This window comes from Xenopus laevis, chromosome 2S, assembly GCF_017654675.1.
Source record: "Xenopus laevis strain J_2021 chromosome 2S, Xenopus_laevis_v10.1, whole genome shotgun sequence".
Lineage (NCBI taxonomy): Eukaryota > Metazoa > Chordata > Amphibia > Anura > Pipidae > Xenopus > Xenopus laevis.
This window is the reverse complement of record NC_054374.1, coordinates 132597873-132616167: the sequence shown is the minus strand read 5'-3', so window position 1 is coordinate 132616167 and position 18295 is coordinate 132597873. Positions and strand designations below refer to the sequence as shown.

The window sequence follows — 18295 nt, the reverse complement described above, 5'->3', positions numbered from 1 at the left end:
GTCTTTAGGTGGGTGTCAATGTGAGGCCCTGGAGAGAAGTGATGGAAAGTAAAGAAATTCCATGACCCCTGCCTATTCATCTCTTTTAAGGGGAGGGTCTGTAACAGTAAAAACATTTTATCAGGGTTAATGTGCTGCCTACAGCTGTTGTCAAACTACAATCCCCATCTTTCTACAACAGCTGAAGTTGTGGTTCGATAACAGCTGGAGAGCTGCGGGGGTCCCTGCCACCACTAAGGAAAGTCTAAACTGCCACATAAAATTGCCTATAATAGCCCCTTCCCCCATGATATCATTCTCTGTTTTGTCTCAGTGTCGCTGCTTTGAAGGCAGCCAGCTATTTAGCCCCAAAAAAAATAAACAAACTTTTTCTGTGTGTGTGTGTGATGCAACATGACTCATCATTTTTCATAGGAATTTTGTTTTCTGATGTTTTATCAAGATGACTTGTGTATATTTGTTCTTTCCTCTAACTACTGTTGCACTTTCACATATATGGGGGGAATTGTAAACGCAAGTATAAAGTAAATAAACAAGTGAGGGGATGGTATATATGCTGGGGAAGCCTGCAGGCATTACTTCATGGCATGGCTCCATTTGTTAAACCATAGCAGCCTTTATGTCTGCGCTGCCCTGAGACTATCAGCATCATTTAGCACCCAGAACTGGAAGTGGAAGAGCCTGGAATAGTAGGGATCAGGGTTTTAGTTCTAATGGACCAACCTGTGTTATTATCTGTCATTTAAATAGCACCAACACATTTCTGCAGCGCTTAGCACAGATTGTTCTCATTCACATCAGTCCCCACCCCAGTAGAGCTTGTAATCTATGGGGCAAATTCTCTAAGCACCGAAAATGCGCACGCGACGGCTTCGCTGCACTTCACCAGGTGTAGTTTTGCCAGGGCTGCGCAAATTCACGAAGATCCGAAGTTGCGCACAGATTACCGAATGGTTGCGAAGTTGCTCTAGCAATAATACCAGTCCGAAGTTACGCTAGCGATGCCTAATTAGCATACGGCGTGCAGTTAAAGAACAATGGACATATATGCTGCAGCAACTTCATTACACTACACAAGGCCAGGGAAATTTAATAAAATTAAATAGAGGTCTTATATTGCCCTACACATGTGCCCACTGTATAGCTTAGGTGCCAACTGTAAGGGGGAAGAAGGGTATCCCAAAAAAAAAATTAGATCTTTTTCAGCCTATCACCCAGTAAAAATTAAAAAACGCCAACAAATTTTTTTTGACAAACTCCTATCTATTTTATTGCACTTCGCCTGGTCTGAGCTGGCGAAGTAAAGTCTGGCGCAAGAGGTAACGTTCAGTAAAATCCGCAACTTAGTGAATTAGCATAGTTATCAGTTACGTCCCTTTGCCAGAGCGCAACTTTGCCTGGCGTAAGGGTGAAAAGTACCTCTAGAGTCTGCCTACTTCGCTAGTGAATAGTAAATCGGCAAAGTGCCAAAATGACGTCACGCTGACGAATTTCTGCTAGCGTTAGCCACTTTGCCCTTTAGTAAATTTGCCCCTATCAGAGTGATGTTGCCCATGGCAACCTTTGACATCTTGGCTTTTGTTTTCTAAAGCTGACTATAGACACAACGATATTAGTCCGAAAAACAGTTGGATAGCAGTCATTTGTGTCAATGCAAAGATCTAAAATGAACCATTCAGATTTAAAATGCAGGAATAAAGAAGGAAAAATAACTAATCAGACAATGTTCTGGCCTTTAATTGACAGACACCAATTGTACGAAAGTTATGTCCCAGAAATAGTACGAACAGTCTCAGTCACCCATGCATATCATCAGATACAGGCATCACATACAAAGATATTATTATTACCCGATAAAAGGTTCTAACCGATTAACTAACCGATTAAGTCCACTGATACGCTGAAAATCATGCAAAACTTTGTTTCCTATGACTATATCTGTACGTCTATGGCCACCTTGACTTGTAGGTGACGGTTCAGATGCTAATTGGTTGCTATGGAAAGCATCACCAGTGAAGTTGATAAATGTTAACACACACCAGGAGCAGTTTTAGCAGGAGCTATAAGTGTATTGGAGGAACGAAGAGAAAGCCCACGCAGACACAAGGCAGAGAGAGGCAGAAGGGCTACCCACTGAGCAGCCACATTATGGACTAAAGAAAAACTGTAATATGCGAATTTGTAATGTAAGTGATTTCTTCACATAAACCTTTTCTGATGAAAGGGTCGCTTTTAAATCTTGCTCTCTATGGCACCTCCTACAGAGAAGACAGCCAATAGGATAATTCCCTTTGTAGGAGACCTCTCTAATCAGTACCATTTGGTAAATGATCTTCTGCAGTCTGGAAACTATGCTGGGCTCTAGAGGAGCAGAGGAGTGTCTTCAAGCGTGCTAAGTGACAGCCCTCACCTATCACCAGTTCTATGACCTTATTCCTGTCAGATCCCAGACATTTTTAAGGTTTAGTTTTCCTTTAAGTAAGTCTGAACTAAAAGTTCTGCCTGTGTGTATTCACTGACTCGGGGTGAGGTTATAAATCATCTGCTGTTAATAAGTGTCAGGAGCACCACATATTGGCTAAGCAGCAACCTACAGACCCCAACAACTGCCAAAATGCCACCAACAGGCTGCTGGGAGTTGGACTTTAACAACATCTGGAGGGCCAAAGATTCCATCATGCATTAACACCACTCTATGCTGAACATTTATGGTTTCAAAAATCAAACTGTTGAAGAAAAAAAATAGTACAAAAACAAAACAGCAGCAGTTACTTCTGCTATGCAAGTTGGCAGCACCCACTGATGCTAATAAATACAAATAGTTAGAAAATCAATACATCTGTCCTCTATGATCTACAGAACAAAGGGGATGCACAGGAGCATCCCCTTTCTTCAAATGCAATTTAAATCTATATGGTCTCACCACACCCCTGTACCCATCGAAAGTAAGTGGAAATGATCATCTTAACTCAGGCTTGGAGGAATACACAGTTTCCCTACTACATTTGGTCTCTAATTTCCACCAGACTGTAAGCTAACAGGGCCATCAGTTCTGTAAGTGTTTTTGGTTACATTTTGAACCCCAGGGGTGCTCCAGCTCTTGTTGAAATCCACCTTGAAGTGGCACAGCTGTAGGAGCCCTATAGATAGTGACAATGACAACTGGGTATATTTTTGTTCCATCCTTGAAAATATTTTCTAAAATCATCCCAAACTCAGTCATGCAAGCACTGTGATTATATATTGGACAGTTATCAATATTAACACAACATCGTATAGAAAGTCTGACACTCACCCACTGGTGTCTTGGAAGTCCAAACGATCCCAGGATGTCTGCCATAGCGCCGAGCATCTGATCCGTGCGCCCTGCTGAGCGCTGCGGCGCCTTCATCTTGTGCTGGGATTGGAGCTTCTTCACGATTCCAAATGCAGATCTGCGCTAGAGAGCAATCTCAGCCACTGCTGGGGGCTGCACCCATCGGTCTTCCTTCAGCTTCTGCAATCAGGAGAGAGTTTGGCAGTCTGCAGAGTGCGCTCGGATGTGTGAGAGTGCGCCTAGCTGTGCGCAGAGTGCGCATGGATGTGTGAGAGTGCGCCTGGCTTTGTGTTTACTGTAAAGGCAGAAGATATGCTTTTGGCAGTGGGACTGAGAGAGAAGCACAGCAAAAGTCGACTTATAGCGATAACTGTTCCAAAAGCAAGCAGAAAGCAGCAGCAGCTCCCTGGCCTCTTTGCTGTCTGGGTGGAGAGGAGACATATATTGGTGCAAGTTACCGTAACGTCCCAGGCGGCAGCAGCTGGGAGTGAGAACACTTATTTAACACTTTTACTGCCTGACTGTCACAGAAAGCTTAGCCGCTTATCTCATTGAGCCATTAAAAAGGTTCCTGAAACACAGACAGTTCTTTTTGTTAAAGTGGGGTTTCACCGTTAAATTAAAGGGATACTGTCATGGGAAAATATGTTTTTTTTTCAAAAGCCATCCTTTAATAGTTCTGCACCAGCAGAATTCTGCACTGAAATCCATTTTTCAAAAGAGCAAACAGATTTTGTTATATTCTATTTTGAAATCTGACATGGGGCTAGACATATTGTCAGTTTCTCAGCTGCCCCAGTCATGTGACTTGTGGTCTGATAAACTTCAGTCACACTTTACTGCTGTACTGCAAGTTGGAGTGATATCACCCTCCCTTCCCCCCCCCCCCCAGCAGCCTAACAACAGAACAATGGGAAGGCAATGAGATAACAGCTCCCTAACACAAGATAACAGCTCCCTAGAAGATCTAAGGACAGCACTCAATAGTAAAAGACAAGTCCCACTGAGACTGATTCAGTTACATTAAGTAGGAGAAATAACAGCCTGCCAGAAAGTAATTCCATCCTAAAGAGCAGGCATAGGTCACATGACTGGGGCAGCTGGGAAACTGACAAAATGTCTAGCCCCATGTCAGATTTCAAAAATTGAATATGAAAAATCTGTTTGCTCTTTTGAGAATTGGATTTCAGTGCAGAATTCTGCTGAAGCAGCACTATTAACTGATGTGTTTTTGAAAAAACATGTTTTTCCATGAGAGTACCCCTTTAACTTTTAGTATGAGGTAGAAAGTGATATTCTGAGACAATTTGCGAATTGGTTTTCATTTTGTATTATTTGTGGTTTTTGCGTTTGCAAAACCAGTTTTAGCAATCTGGTTGTCAAGGTCCAAATTACTCTAGCAACCATGGATTGATTTGAATAAGAGACTGGAATACGAATTGGAGAGGGCCTCGTAGAAAGAGGAGAAATAAAATGTAACAATAACAATACATTTATGCCTTACAGAGAATTTGTTTGTTTTTTTTAGATGGGGTCAGTGACACTCATTTGAAAGCTGGAAAGACTCAGAAGAAGAAGGCAAATAATTAAAATAAGTATAGTTATAGAGTGTATAAAAAAAAATTGAAGGCCGATTGAAAAGTTGCTTAGAACTGGCCATTCTATAACATACTAAAAGTGAACTTAAATTTGAAAAACCCCTTTAACTTACAGATATTTCTAACAGTTTGTGCCATAAAACTCAAGGGCTTAAAGCTAATAAGCCAATAAATGGGCATCTATAACCTGCGACCTTCCCGTAGGACTGTGACCCCTACATTTCCTGGGCCCTCCAGTAATCACAATTCCTGCTTGTCATATAGTTACAACCCCCCCCCAATACCTCTCTAAGCACAATGTTCCCATTAAATACACATGAACTGCCAACACTTCTCTCAATGAGGACAATTTTATGGGAATGTAGATTTTATCTTTGGTAAATTGTATATACAGTATATTACTATTGGACCCAAGCAATGTGTGTGCAATGCAGATATCATTTGTACGTGTGCATCTGGAACTCTATGTGCAAGGGAATCATGTACTGAAATCATTGATTATTAACCTATTGATTGAGGCTCATAATAAGGTCCCTGTGCTGTTAAAAAAGTGAAATGTCCTGCTATATTAAACTTTAGGCATAGAAGCATAAGGACACATTCAATTACCAAGGTGCAGTGAGCAAAGTGCAATTTCTAGTGCAAACGCCATGTTTTTTTCCCCACAATGTAGCATTTTTTCTCAGAATTCTGGTGGTATTTTGGACACAAATTGACGATTCTCTTGATGCTTCTGCACTGCGTCTAAAATGCACCAAAATAAATGAAAAATGGGCATCACAAATTGAGCACAGTTGAGCTGAATATTTTCAAAGTCTGCCTGGTGTCATTTTTTGCTGTCGTAATTTCTGCCATGCGAGTGACATCTGCGCCCGACTCTTTAGGGTCAAGTGTACTGTGTAGCAATGGGCGAAAATATTCGCTAGGTGCAAATTCACGGGAAATTTCCACGTTTCAGCGCCGGTGAATAAATTCACAAAACTGCAGCAAAAATTCGCAGAGTCAAAACAAATTCTCCGCGCATCAGAATAGCCATGTGCATAAACACTGAGGCGCATCAAAATTATTCGGACACTCATTGACTTTAATGCATTTGGACAAAATGGGAGCGTGTCTAATTAACGTGTTTAAAAATAATTTTGATGCCCATTGACTTCACTGCGTTTCGGGGAAACAAAACGTCACAAATTCGCCCATCACTAGTGCTGTGCCTATTGACACTGGGCAAATGTAACTTTGGAGCTAGTCCCTGGTAAGGAGGTGGGGTAGCTCCAGGGTTCCCCTGCATTAAAAGGTGTTAGAGACCAATTCAGAACAGATGGCAGGAAGGACTGAGCGCAGTGTTGAAACTATAGAGGAAGCAGAACCCACAGCTTTGGAGGGGAGTGGGGACCACGGGGGCCTGGCTGCAGCGTTTGCTTTCTCTACAGTTATAAAGGGAGGCAAGAGAATGGGCCAGTGGGGGGTGGAGGGAGTGGGCAAGCAGGGGGTGGGTAGGGGGCACCCTAGATTTTTTTTTCAGGGGGGCCTGGTGCACACTAGTTATGCCACTGACTGGGTGGCACAGAGCACATCTATAGAGAAGTAAATGAGCCCTATAATCTGAGTCCTCTTAAAAAGGTGAAGTCAACCTAACCTAAAGTTTTAGGCAACTGTTAAAGAGATTCTGAAATCAGAAAATAACCTTTATTATTATCCATCACAACATTATCTTTGAATGCTATTTATAATTTTGCCATAAAAGTATTTGCCAGATGCTTTTACATTACCTTTCTGACTACTCTGTTCCTCTATAAGAGGGCTGCCATATTTCTGCCGCAGTAGTCTGTTAGCATTAGAAACTCTAACTGACAGTCAGGTTTTTAGGAAATTCAAGTAATAATTACTTACAAAAGCAGACCTATTGGCGAAAAACGATCAACATGACCTTTAGGCAACTTTTCATGTAGATTAATATTTGTAAAGAAAATTGTTAGTGTCAGTATAACTTTAAGTACAGAGCTCTGGATGTGCTGTTGAATTGTCAGGGTTATTTGTGTGGGTGCCTAATTGCCCGTTACATCGACTTCACTTCTACGGAAAACACATCTGTGGCAAGGCCTTCAGTCATCATGGGCATATCTGTGGCACTCCAGATGTCAGCTGGGACTCCGACTTAAGGTTGCCTCAAGCACTATGTTAAATAAATGTTTTACATTTTCTCTTTACATTTATACGTGACCTGGAGCCTGATGTACAACTGCTTTCTTCTAGGAAAATAATCTCTGGATGCTGTTAACATAAGCTGTGAGACAGTTTGGGAGACTGGTGAATTCTGCAGCCTAAACTTGTGTATATATAATGTGTGCGCAGAGATGTGTTGCCCTGTGGAATTACATGAAACAATGCAGTATTTACAGGAAAGAAACGGCAGCTACTGTATATAGCTGGGGAATCATTCCATCTGTTCTGTGGATGCTGGGAGTGTCAACTAGCAAAAGCCAAAGGATCACATCTCTGGTAAATAGTAAGGCTGATGATGCCACACTAGATGCATGTCATTGTGTTCATTTAAAGGAACCAAAAAAAATCCTTTAGCCTAATTAAAGAAAACATAATTCTAAGCAACTTTGCAATATACACTCAGTACTGTTCTATGGTTTCTAAGTTATTTGTATATGTTCTGCTATTAAAAAGCAGTGTTTGTCCCTTTCTATTCTCTGTCCTGGTGGCTCAGACTGTTGATACAATGTAAGACAAGCAGCTGATTAACAGACCTGTCTTTGCTGGGGAACTAAGACTTTTACAACACTGTTTATAAAGTATCAACCAGACGTTAAGCAAATGCTGCTTTTAATAGCAATTGTTTTTACAAATAACTTTAAAGGCACAGAACATGTTTAATAAATGTTCATTGGAAAGTGACATCGAATTATGTTTTTCTTTATTAGGCAATTTTTTATTTAGGGATTGACATTTAAGTCAATGACAGGAGACATGGGCTGATACTGGTGTTTCCCTGCCAACTTGAAAAGTGTGCCTTTTGCCTAAGCATCAGTGTAAAGCTGCACTTATGAGTGAAACACCAACATACTTACAATAATAATCTGATTTATAGGGTCAGTGACAGCCCAACTGTTCCTCATATAACCTAATAGCTAGCAATTACCCGGCATTTTCAAGGATGAGCAATGCCACCCACTGCTTTGGGATCCCTGGGGTGGCAGCTGCACAGTTTCAGAACCTATCGTTTAAGTCTATGGCACATGGCATGATTCCAGATTTTTTTTTCTCCTGGGTAACTAATAGCTGTATGGGTGGGGGACAAAACACTACAAATGATTCTCTATTGATTTCAGCAAGAGTCAACTGGACTCTCCGGGATCAGATGATTTTTGCTGAAACTTTTCTAGGTGACAATCGCTTAACCAATGGCTATACCCACAGGGCCATGCCAAGCAAAGTATCCACAGAGCTATTAAATGACCAGAACAATGAAACACCTAGAACTATACATTACCCTGAATCTTTACGTACACTTTACATAAACAGTGATACTTTTAAATAAACACTATTGGGGAAATTTACCAAAGGGCGAAGTGGCTAACGCTGGCGAAAATTCGCCAGCGTAACGTCATTTCGGCACTTTGCTAATTTACTAATGGTCGCTGGCGTAATTTCGCCAATGAAGGAGATAGACTCTGGCACAACTTCGCACTCTAACGTCAGGCGAATTTTTACTCTGGTGAAAGAGCGTTAATACGCAAATTAACTACGTTTTTGATTTCACTGAACGTTACCTCTGTCGGCAGACTTGCCTTTGCCACCTCAGACCAGGCGAAATGCAATGGAGTAGATAGGACTTACTTGAAATTTTGTTGAAAATTTTTCTAAGTCCCAAAAAACGCTGGCGTCTTTTCCTTTTTTCAGGGTGATAGCCTGCAAAAGTGCATAAATATTTTTAGCTTACCTGGCTTACCCCCTACATTTCCTAACATATGGCACATAAACTATACACTGGGCACATATGTAGGGTGATATAACAACTCTAGTTTATTTTATTAAGGTTCCCTGGGCTTGTGTGCCGTACGCAAATTAGCCAACGCTAGCGTAACTTTGAACTGATGATCGTATTATCGCTAGCACAACTTCTCAAGCGTTCAGTACCCTGTGTGCAACTTCGTTGGCGAATTTACACCTGGCGAAGTGTTGCGATGTGCGCAAAGCCAGTGCTGGTGGATTTTCGGAGGTAAGTAAATTTATGTATCTACACTTCCCAGGACACAAGAAATGAAAACTTGTAGCTGACTAGAGGGGCTGCGTTATGCCTTATATCTGTTACAACAACACATTTTGAGAATAAATTGTAACTTAAAATGAACGCTTAGCGCTTGTTTAAAAGTTTAGCATTTATTTTGTTGAAACAATGACATTCTTTTAACTCCTGTGTGCAGGAAAATGTATCAAGGCCATTTCAGCGGCACAGAAATGTATAGCAGCTTCTGGGTCCATTAAAAGGAAAAAATGTCAAGTGAGGATAATATATTTTCTAATTAATAAACAAAATAATCCCATATGGGTGCTTTTGTGTCTATAAAATTATGTGCAAAAAAGTGTCAGCCTTGTGCCTCGTGCAGCTTATATCTTGGTGCAAATTTATTTCTAGTACTAATTTAAAGTTGTTACAGACAGGGAAGTAACAAGTGCGTGCCGGGCCCCGCTGCAAGAACAGCTTTTGGAGGGCCCTGGGTGAACATCCACTCTGCTCCGCTCCCGCCTGCAACCCACCCCCGCTTTTCCCCAGGCCTGCTTTCTCTATAGTTATGCCACCGGTTACTGAAAAAATTATGTTTTTGTGCAAAATGCAATGTTATGGAATGTTATTTTACACCTGCCTTTGGCCAACCATAATGCCTAGGGTTCCTTAACTGCATTGCTTTTGCATATTATTGTGAGCTTTCTCAACTTTAACAGACATCATGTCACAGAATGCCAACAAAATGGCATCTGTACAGCTATTCCATTTGTGCACAATTTAGAGCCAATGCACCTGCATTGATCACTTGCATCTAGCAGTTAATGATAATGCTGTGCTGTCTACAAAGAGGGTGGAATTATAATGGGAAACTTAAAGGAGCTGTTGGGGGGGGGGGGTAGATATCTAAAATCAAACAACTGATTGGTTGTAGGGTTTGTGCAAGGCCCTCAAAATCTGTTACACCAGGGGCCCAGGAGCGACAGTGTAGGGCAGGTGGGGATTGGGTCTGGGTCACCAGGCTGAACGTTTTTTTTCCCCTGTGTCTCACCAGCCCAGTCTGACCCTGATTGGTTGTTATGGGTTATTTGACCTGTCTAAACCTTCTTGACTTGTTTATTGTCACACTTTGAGATCCATTGAGATCTTAATACAAGATTTGAAGTTGCATCCATGACGTATATCAGGACTTTAACTCAGGACTTTAACCTGTGGTTTAGGATCCCAAAATTAGTCCTCATGATGGGATTTTTGTGATCCCATATGATGCACTGACATTTCTCTCATACCCATACCCCCTGTCCCATGTGCCTGCCTGTTATTTTCCAGTTAGAAAAAGGCTGGGGAGAGGGGAACGGACCCCACAGTCACAGGATAAGCAAGGGACAGGGAAGCTTGGATGCAGCTGATGGTGGGGGACAATAACTTTTAAAAAGAGAGGGAGATAATTTATACTTATATTGCAAGACCCTCGACATTATGTACAAATCACCAGAGTGGCAGGCAGTTTTACATTCCTCGCTTCTATTTAGAGGAACTAAGTTCACTCCAGTTTAGATTTTTCTTTCTGATTACACCGCGACATTCTTTCCAAACAATGTCTGATCCATGGTCAGCACGAATGATGATTTTGGTTGCCCCTTGTTGCCCATGTAGCAGACTGCTGTAGTCTGTAAGTGCTAGAAAAAGCACATTATGGTACCCATTCTTAAATGGGCTCACCTAGTCCAGAAATTACGGTAATTTGATGGGAGGGTTGCAGTTTGTACAGTCCGCCCTTCTATGTGAATTGTAGATGTGTTTCCTGCCTCTAACTCATTTCCCCCCATTCCTGAATCAAATGAAATTCCAGTCCAATCAGCCAAGAGAAAATCCATCCTCCCCCAGTGTAAAGCCAGCATTCCCCTTAAAGTCCCCTGCAAACTAGTAATCAGTTCTCCCCCCCCTGAGTTGTACTGTATTTACTTATAGACAAGCTGCTGAAATCTCTGCCACTGCCATACTGTGCCCCTGTCCCGATAAACCTACAATTGCAAATTCACATACCACCGCATCCCCGTGGGACGTTCCCAGGACACTGCTCCCAGCCTCTTTTGTCAAAAGACATCACTTTATATGGGCAAAAGTGGATACAAATTGCAGAAACACACTGACATAATAACTAACACTGACACAGGGATCTGCTGGTAATTAAATGAAGGACAGAGATAAGAGCTTTCTGTCCTTACAGTTCTGGGAACAGTTTATCTATGGAAAAGAGTGTTTCCTTGCAAATAAGAGATTACAGAGCACTTGCAGTAGATGCATATGTATTCCCTGAGAGACAGCTTTGTTTAGTGTTAAACTAATCCAGGGGGTTTATGGCACAGTGTAACTAAGCCCCAGCTGTGGCAATACTGGCAAATTTAAGGGCAGAGACACACAGTGCAATTCAGGGAGATTAGTCGCCCGGAGACAAATCTCCTCTACTTCGGGGTGACTAATCTCCCCGAACTGCCTCCCCTGCCTTCTCGCCGGCTAGAATGAAAATTGCTGGCGAAGTGACACCCGGAGCGATTTGTTTTCCGAAGTCGCCCAAAGTTTGTCGCCAGGCGACTAATCTCCCTGAATTGCAGCGTGTGTCTCTGCCCTAATAGGGAATACAGGGAAAGGGCAAAGGTATAAACTGAGCTAAAATACATTTTTACAAGATGTGCTATATTAGCAGCAATGTATTAAACTTAGGCTTATATGGATTGATGTATACATGTCATGCTCAAGTTTATTGCATGTTGTAAATTTGAGTGTTTAGTGTCAAACAGATAATACTGCTAGTTGTGTTATTGTGTGAAGCTGGGCAATAAATAAAGTAGCACATGGTATGGATTTGTGTTAAAGCCCTAACTGGAGCTAAAAATCCTCTTTGTTTATTTCTATAAGAGTTTGACATCGGTATCATCTGCTCATGGAACAGGGGTATTTTAGCCATGACCCGTTACAGACAGAGAGACTATTAGTAGCATTTTAGCCTTTAACAGGAATTTTCAGGTGAACCAATTATAAACCAACTACTTAGAGGGACATAGGGGGAATATACATATGTGCCACCATATAGCTACACAAATGTTGGCACTTGTGTCTGCTGTGGAGACAGCGCCGGATTTCACTTTTGGGCGCCCCTAGGCCGCGCGGTCCGACCAGGCGGCTGCGCGGTCCTAGCGCCCGCCTTCCCAGCGCGCCGGCGAAAAAACGCCGGCGCAGCTGGTGCAGTTGAACGGCGGCTGGGTGGCATGCCGCCCCTATTTCTTTGCCGCCCTAGGCCCGGGCCTATGCGGCCTTGCCGCAAATCCAGGCCTGTTTGGAGAGTTCCATTTATGGCTGTATTTAGCTCTCAATGGCCACAATGGTATCAGACTAAAACCCCTGAGGTGTTAGGCCTTTCTCCTGTCCAGCTTCTTGCTAGGAGATTATAACACAGTAAGAAAGGAAGTTAGAAAGCTAGAGGCCAAAAGTTAGGCACCCCGCATTGCGCCGGCCCGGAGTTATTCTCAGCAAGTGTCATGGAGTGATCCCAGTGTCGGACTGGGATGCCTGGGGCCCACCAGAAAACCTATGGCCACAGGCCCACTCTCCAAACTATTTTTACTTATTTGTTATTCACTTTCTTTATTCACTTCTCCTCAAATATTATCATCAGTCTCCTCTAAGGTTGCCACCTTTTCTGAAAAAAATACCGGCCTTCCTATATATTTCTCTTTTTTCTCCTATTAATAACATTGGGATAGGCCATCATTTTTACCGGCCAGGTGGCAACCCTAGTCTCCTCCTTCATTTCTTTATTCTTGTATAGAAATGGGGCAATTGCTGTTGTATAGGCATACAAGGCAAAGTGTTGGCTGAGCAGAAGGGCCCACTGACACTTTGGCCCACCAGGAGTTTTCCTGGTATCCCTGTGGGCCAGTCCGACACTGAGTGATCCTATTCTAGGGTTGGTGCATCCACAGTATAGTGAAATAGCAAGGTTCTGTATTGCTTCCACTTTTTTAATTTCTTCATTAATGACTTGAGGTAGGGACACTATAAGTAGTGTAGTATCATTTGCAGATGATACAAAACTATACAGGCCAATTCATACCATCCGGAATCTAGACAAACTGGCAGTCTGTGCAGTATCAAATTACTTATTCCATTTATAGTTAGGCAATTCCTTGATGGAGAAGGACCTGGAGAAGAACCAGGGGGGTACTTTTGGCTAATATGCCGTTCCTGCTTATCATTTATTTGTTCTTATGGTTGATGCATTGCAATGCGATCAATTAACCAATCACATTTAGATTGCAGGTGATTTTATTGCATACAGAACACAATACCTACCTGTACTACCTTTATTTTATTTATAGATATGGTAGATGAATGGGTAAGGAATAAGGGCAAAACAAAGACAATAAATATATCATTCAGCATTCAGTTACTAAATTGTTGCTTATTACGACAGGTTTGCATTAACGGCCTGGTTTTCTTTTCAGAAAGGGTTTTAACCAGCTAACCACTAGCTATCAGAACAATGCCCAACAATATGTATTGTACAAGCAACAGTGGCAGCAGAGTGAGCCTACAGATACAAGGGACAGAAAGCACCACTGATCTCACAAACATAAAATATATCTTACCCCTCTGAGTTCTCTTCTCCACTTTGTCTCTTGCTCAGAAAGGATCTGTGGCTCGTCACCTTTATATCTAATTGGCTGTATCAGTCGTCATTGAGAGTTGGCCCCGGCTGTTCAGTTCTGCAATTTATATAGCTCTTTGTGCTTTACAATAAAGCTGAACAACAAGACATACGGATATTCAAACATTCTGTAATTCATGTATCTAAAGGACTTATGATTGTTAATAACGGACGGAGCTGTTCCCCCATGTGGATCTGACCAACATGTTATGTACTCATCATTAATTTCTATTAACTGCTGATCGCCAGGCAATTCTTCAGCACATGGCACCTAGCTGGCACAAGAGAGCACACCACCAGAGCAAAGCAGCAGTATTACAGTTAAATATTAATCACACTTTATCAAAAACAGAAATCAGGGTTTCAGTTCCCATGGTAACTTTCTAAAGGATGCAAACTAAAGCATATTTGATTGAGATCTTTAAGCTATGTCACACTGTTATGGTTGTCGGAAATTAAAGGGAATACAAACAGAAAATCAGAATTCTGGTAGCAGCAATATAGTGGGAAAATTAATTTTTTAAGCAGAGACTTTTGATAATCCAAACACTAGGCCAAGGTACTATATAAACCAATAATATATTTAAAGGAGAACTAAACCCCCAAAATGTAAATGGCTAGAAATGTCACATTTTGTATAATGAATCAGTCTAAAGGTTCAACATCTATATACAGTAGCAGTAATGATCCAGGCCTTCAAAGTTGTCATAGGAATTTCCCATCTTGGATTTTGTTAGAAGTACTCACATGCTCAGTGGGCTCTGAGCAGCAGCTGAGAAGCTAAGCTTAGGGGTCGTCATAAATAATCAAGCAGAAAATGAGCTTGGCCTGTAATAATATTATATTCTGATAATAACTGTGCTGGTTTCTGAGTTGCCATGTACAAATAATCTGAAATGTATTACAAATCTGCCTTATATTGTTACATTTATATCAATGATCCCCAATTGACTTCAAAGCCGGTACTTATTTTTGAAGTCCAGGCTTGGAGGCAAGTTTTGTTTGCTTAAAAACAGGTGAGCTGCTTTATACAGCCTCCTGTAGTCTGCCAGTCCACATAGGGGCTACCAAATAGCCAATCACAGCCCTTATTTGGCACCCTTTGCATGCCTGTGTTGCTCCCCAACTCTTTTTATTTTTGAATGTGGCTCACCGGTAGAAAAGGTTGGGGACCCCTGCATTTATATGATACATTTATTCAGTATATTTTGAGTGGGTCCCTAAGCTCAGTAAGTGACAGCAGCACAGAGCATGTGCAGTGAATCAGCAGAAAAGAAGATGGGGAGCTACTGGGGCATCTTTGGAGACACAAATCTTCCCTGCTAAAGGGCTGTGGTTGCCTTGGGCCTGTACAGATGCCCAAAACATAATGTACAACATTTCTAGCCTACTTCTCTAGTTAATTAGAATACCCATAAATCCAAGGGGATCATTTTTTGTCATACAAGTGCCATTGCTACCTACTATTCTTCTGTGATATTGATGTTCTATGTAGTCCTACAGCTACAGAGAAAACATTACTATGATTGCTATAGAAACTGCTGTGGGACACCTGGGCATCTACCTTCTAAGGCAGATCAAAATAAATCAAGTGAGTATGTGTAGAAATTCTATCAGGGGGTTCATATTTTCGTACCACCTCCAGAGCTTGCTTCTGCAAAACTAGTAGTGGCATAGACAATAAGAACTATGCCAATTTAGGTGTGACACAGTATTAATTCCGCCATGGACCTTCTGTAATTTTTGGGGCTATGTAGGCTATTCTTAGGGGTATGGTTGACCACCCTGGAGTGGGATTCAAAATGGGTCCTGGCAGTTCCAGTACACAGGCCCAAACAGCCCCCGCCAGTCCACCGAATAATGTCTATGGCATCTTAAACAGCCCCTCTAGCATTTGCCAGAATCCACACATTGCCAGTCTGGGCCTGGGTTCTTTGGTGGCATTGCAGCATTGATAAATCTGGGTAGGAATATGATGAGGGCTATCTGATACTGATCTGATACTGGAGGTATTGTACACTATGGTGTTTTTTTAACTCTTCCTTGATTCTACAGAAATGTAACAATCTGAGCAGAGAACACATGGCAGTCTGGAATGGCAGCCTCTCTCTGCAGGGATTCTAGCAGTTGCCATGTATAACAGCAACCCGAACCTTTGTTTCTCCTTTTTCCTTTTAAGGAATGTTCAGTGTCATATTGCCTTTGTTCCAACATCATACGCAGAAAATTGAGAAAGCAAATGTTAGCAAGCTGAGGATGTCAAAAACACATGGGAATTTGGGTACCACTTCAGCCACTAACCCACAAATCCCACTCTTTTTCAGGAAGGAGTAAAATGAGCTTTATAGCTGCTAAGAATAAAAAGTTTCCCCAGTCCAGTAACCCATAGCAACCAATCATATAGTTGCATTATTTAGTCCAACCCTTATAGACCAGTAAAATTGGATTGGTTGCTTTGGCTTCTAGGAACAGGTAAAGGCAAGTGGAGGTAAAATTGGCCTCTGCTAATGTGCAGTGGTTGAAAGGGGAACATGAAGGAGCATGGTGACAATTAAATATTCCAGATACACGGAAGAGTCACACATTAGCAGTGTTTATAATTCTGCAAGCCTATTATTATAAGGGGAGAAATAAAGCTGCATTAAATATGAAAGCGAGGGAATATATAACGTCACAATAGACAGGGTATGAGATGTGAACTAGGCCAAGTCCCTCTCATCTGCCAACAAAGCCTATTATTTTCATTGGAAAATGATAGAAGCGCATGGCATGTACAATAAAAAGAATGTCTCCAGGCATTAGAAGGCAATGAATCATTGGTTACAAGAGATGAACCAGCGGCAGCATTAATGGCTTGTAATGAATGCCTTGTTTTGAAAAGATTCCTATTATTTACTGTAGGCAATGGCTGGCTTAATTAATTTTTGTCATGTTAAAGCAACATCCCCCCCTTTCTTACATCACCTATAATAGGGAATCCAGCATAACCAATGTGTGATCTCAGAGCAGTATGTATGCTTAATAGATATGCTATTATATATGTACAAAACAGTGTCTCCGATCTAAAGGTTTCCTTCTCCTCCCTTAACCTTTGGTTTGTAGTGGATTCTAAAATTGTACCAGTGCAGTTAACAGTAGCAACTCATCACAGCACAAGTGTGGCATGTAAAACTTCAAGCATGTATTGACCCCATTTATAAAAGGTACTTGCACCCAGGGCCATTATCAGGAATCACAGGGCCCCACACTATTTAGTTAGCAAGGCCCTTCCCCCATAATTCTAACAAACACCGCTCACCTCCACAAGCCCCTGTCCCCTTTAGGGCCTATGAATCACACTTTTGCCATTCCCTCTGCAAAGGGGCTTCTTACAGCAGTAACCATTTTACCCACCTGTTGGCAGACCTGCTTGCAGCCAAAAAAAACTCATTGCAGTTTAGTGCACTTGTATTAAGCACCAATGTGCCAGCCCAGTCTGTTCTGATGTGCAGGGAGCAAGTGTGTCTATTGATGTTAGGAACCCTAAAATTCCTGCCACCCTGGACATTCTGCTTTTTGCAGCTTCCTAATAATGCATGCCGTGTAGCTGCAACAGACATAGGGTGCATGCACACAAAGACACTGACATTTTTTGCACACTGCACAATTGACACAATTGAGACTTCAGACCTTTTCTCTTAAACTGTATGGATCTCTAGACCATGGCTAGGGTTGCCACCTTTTCTGGAAAAAAATACTGGCCTTCCTGTATATTTATCTATTTTCCCTATTAATAACATTGGGATCAACCATCATTTTTACCGGCCAGGCCAGTAAAATAACCGGCCAGGTGGCAACCCTAACCATGGCTATTGTTGAGAGCTGTATTTGAAGAAATAATAATATGAATAATAATGTACTGTTCTATTACATCCTTCTCTCCAGGGACCAGTGTCGGACTGGGACACCAGGGGCCCACCCAAAAACATTAGACTAGGGCCCACCCAAAAACTTTAGACCAGGGGCCACTCTCAGTACTATTATTCTTCATCTCCTCAATCAACCTCTATTCTCCTAGTCTGTTTTCTTTACATACTATAATCAATTATTCCATCTATTTAGCCTCTTTGTTCTCATAGCAATGGGAATTGTCCATGAAATTGGCCAAAAGTTTAGCAGCATGAGGGGCCACTGACACCTTGGCCCACCAGGAGTTTCCCTGGTATCCCGGTGCGCCAGTTCGACACTGCCAGGGACAGATTGACAGACAGACGGCCCCTTCCTGAACAATTTTAATTTCTACTCATGTCCAGGCAGTAAGGACAGGGGCTGCCTTGCAACCACCAGCAGTAGTGAAGTGCACAGCAAGACCCATAGATGCAAGTAATTACTGAACAAGTACCAAGTTACTGAATGAGCACATTCGGTCCAGTCTTCATCCTTTTTCAGCAGGATTCAGA

The 18295-nt window shown here is 41.9% G+C and overlaps 1 protein-coding gene across 1 annotated transcript in view; it reads right to left on the bottom strand.

Moving 5' to 3' along the window:
* Positions 1 to 3773, bottom strand: part of arhgef25.S (Rho guanine nucleotide exchange factor 25 S homeolog) — a 150444-nt gene extending 146671 nt beyond the window's left edge. The window contains exon 1 of the mRNA XM_018250087.2: positions 3296 to 3773. Within this exon, the coding sequence (XP_018105576.1) occupies positions 3296 to 3391 (96 nt within the window). The 5' untranslated portion in view covers positions 3392 to 3773. The remainder of the gene's footprint in view (positions 1 to 3295) is intronic.
* Between the last annotated feature and the right edge of the window lie 14522 nt (positions 3774 to 18295).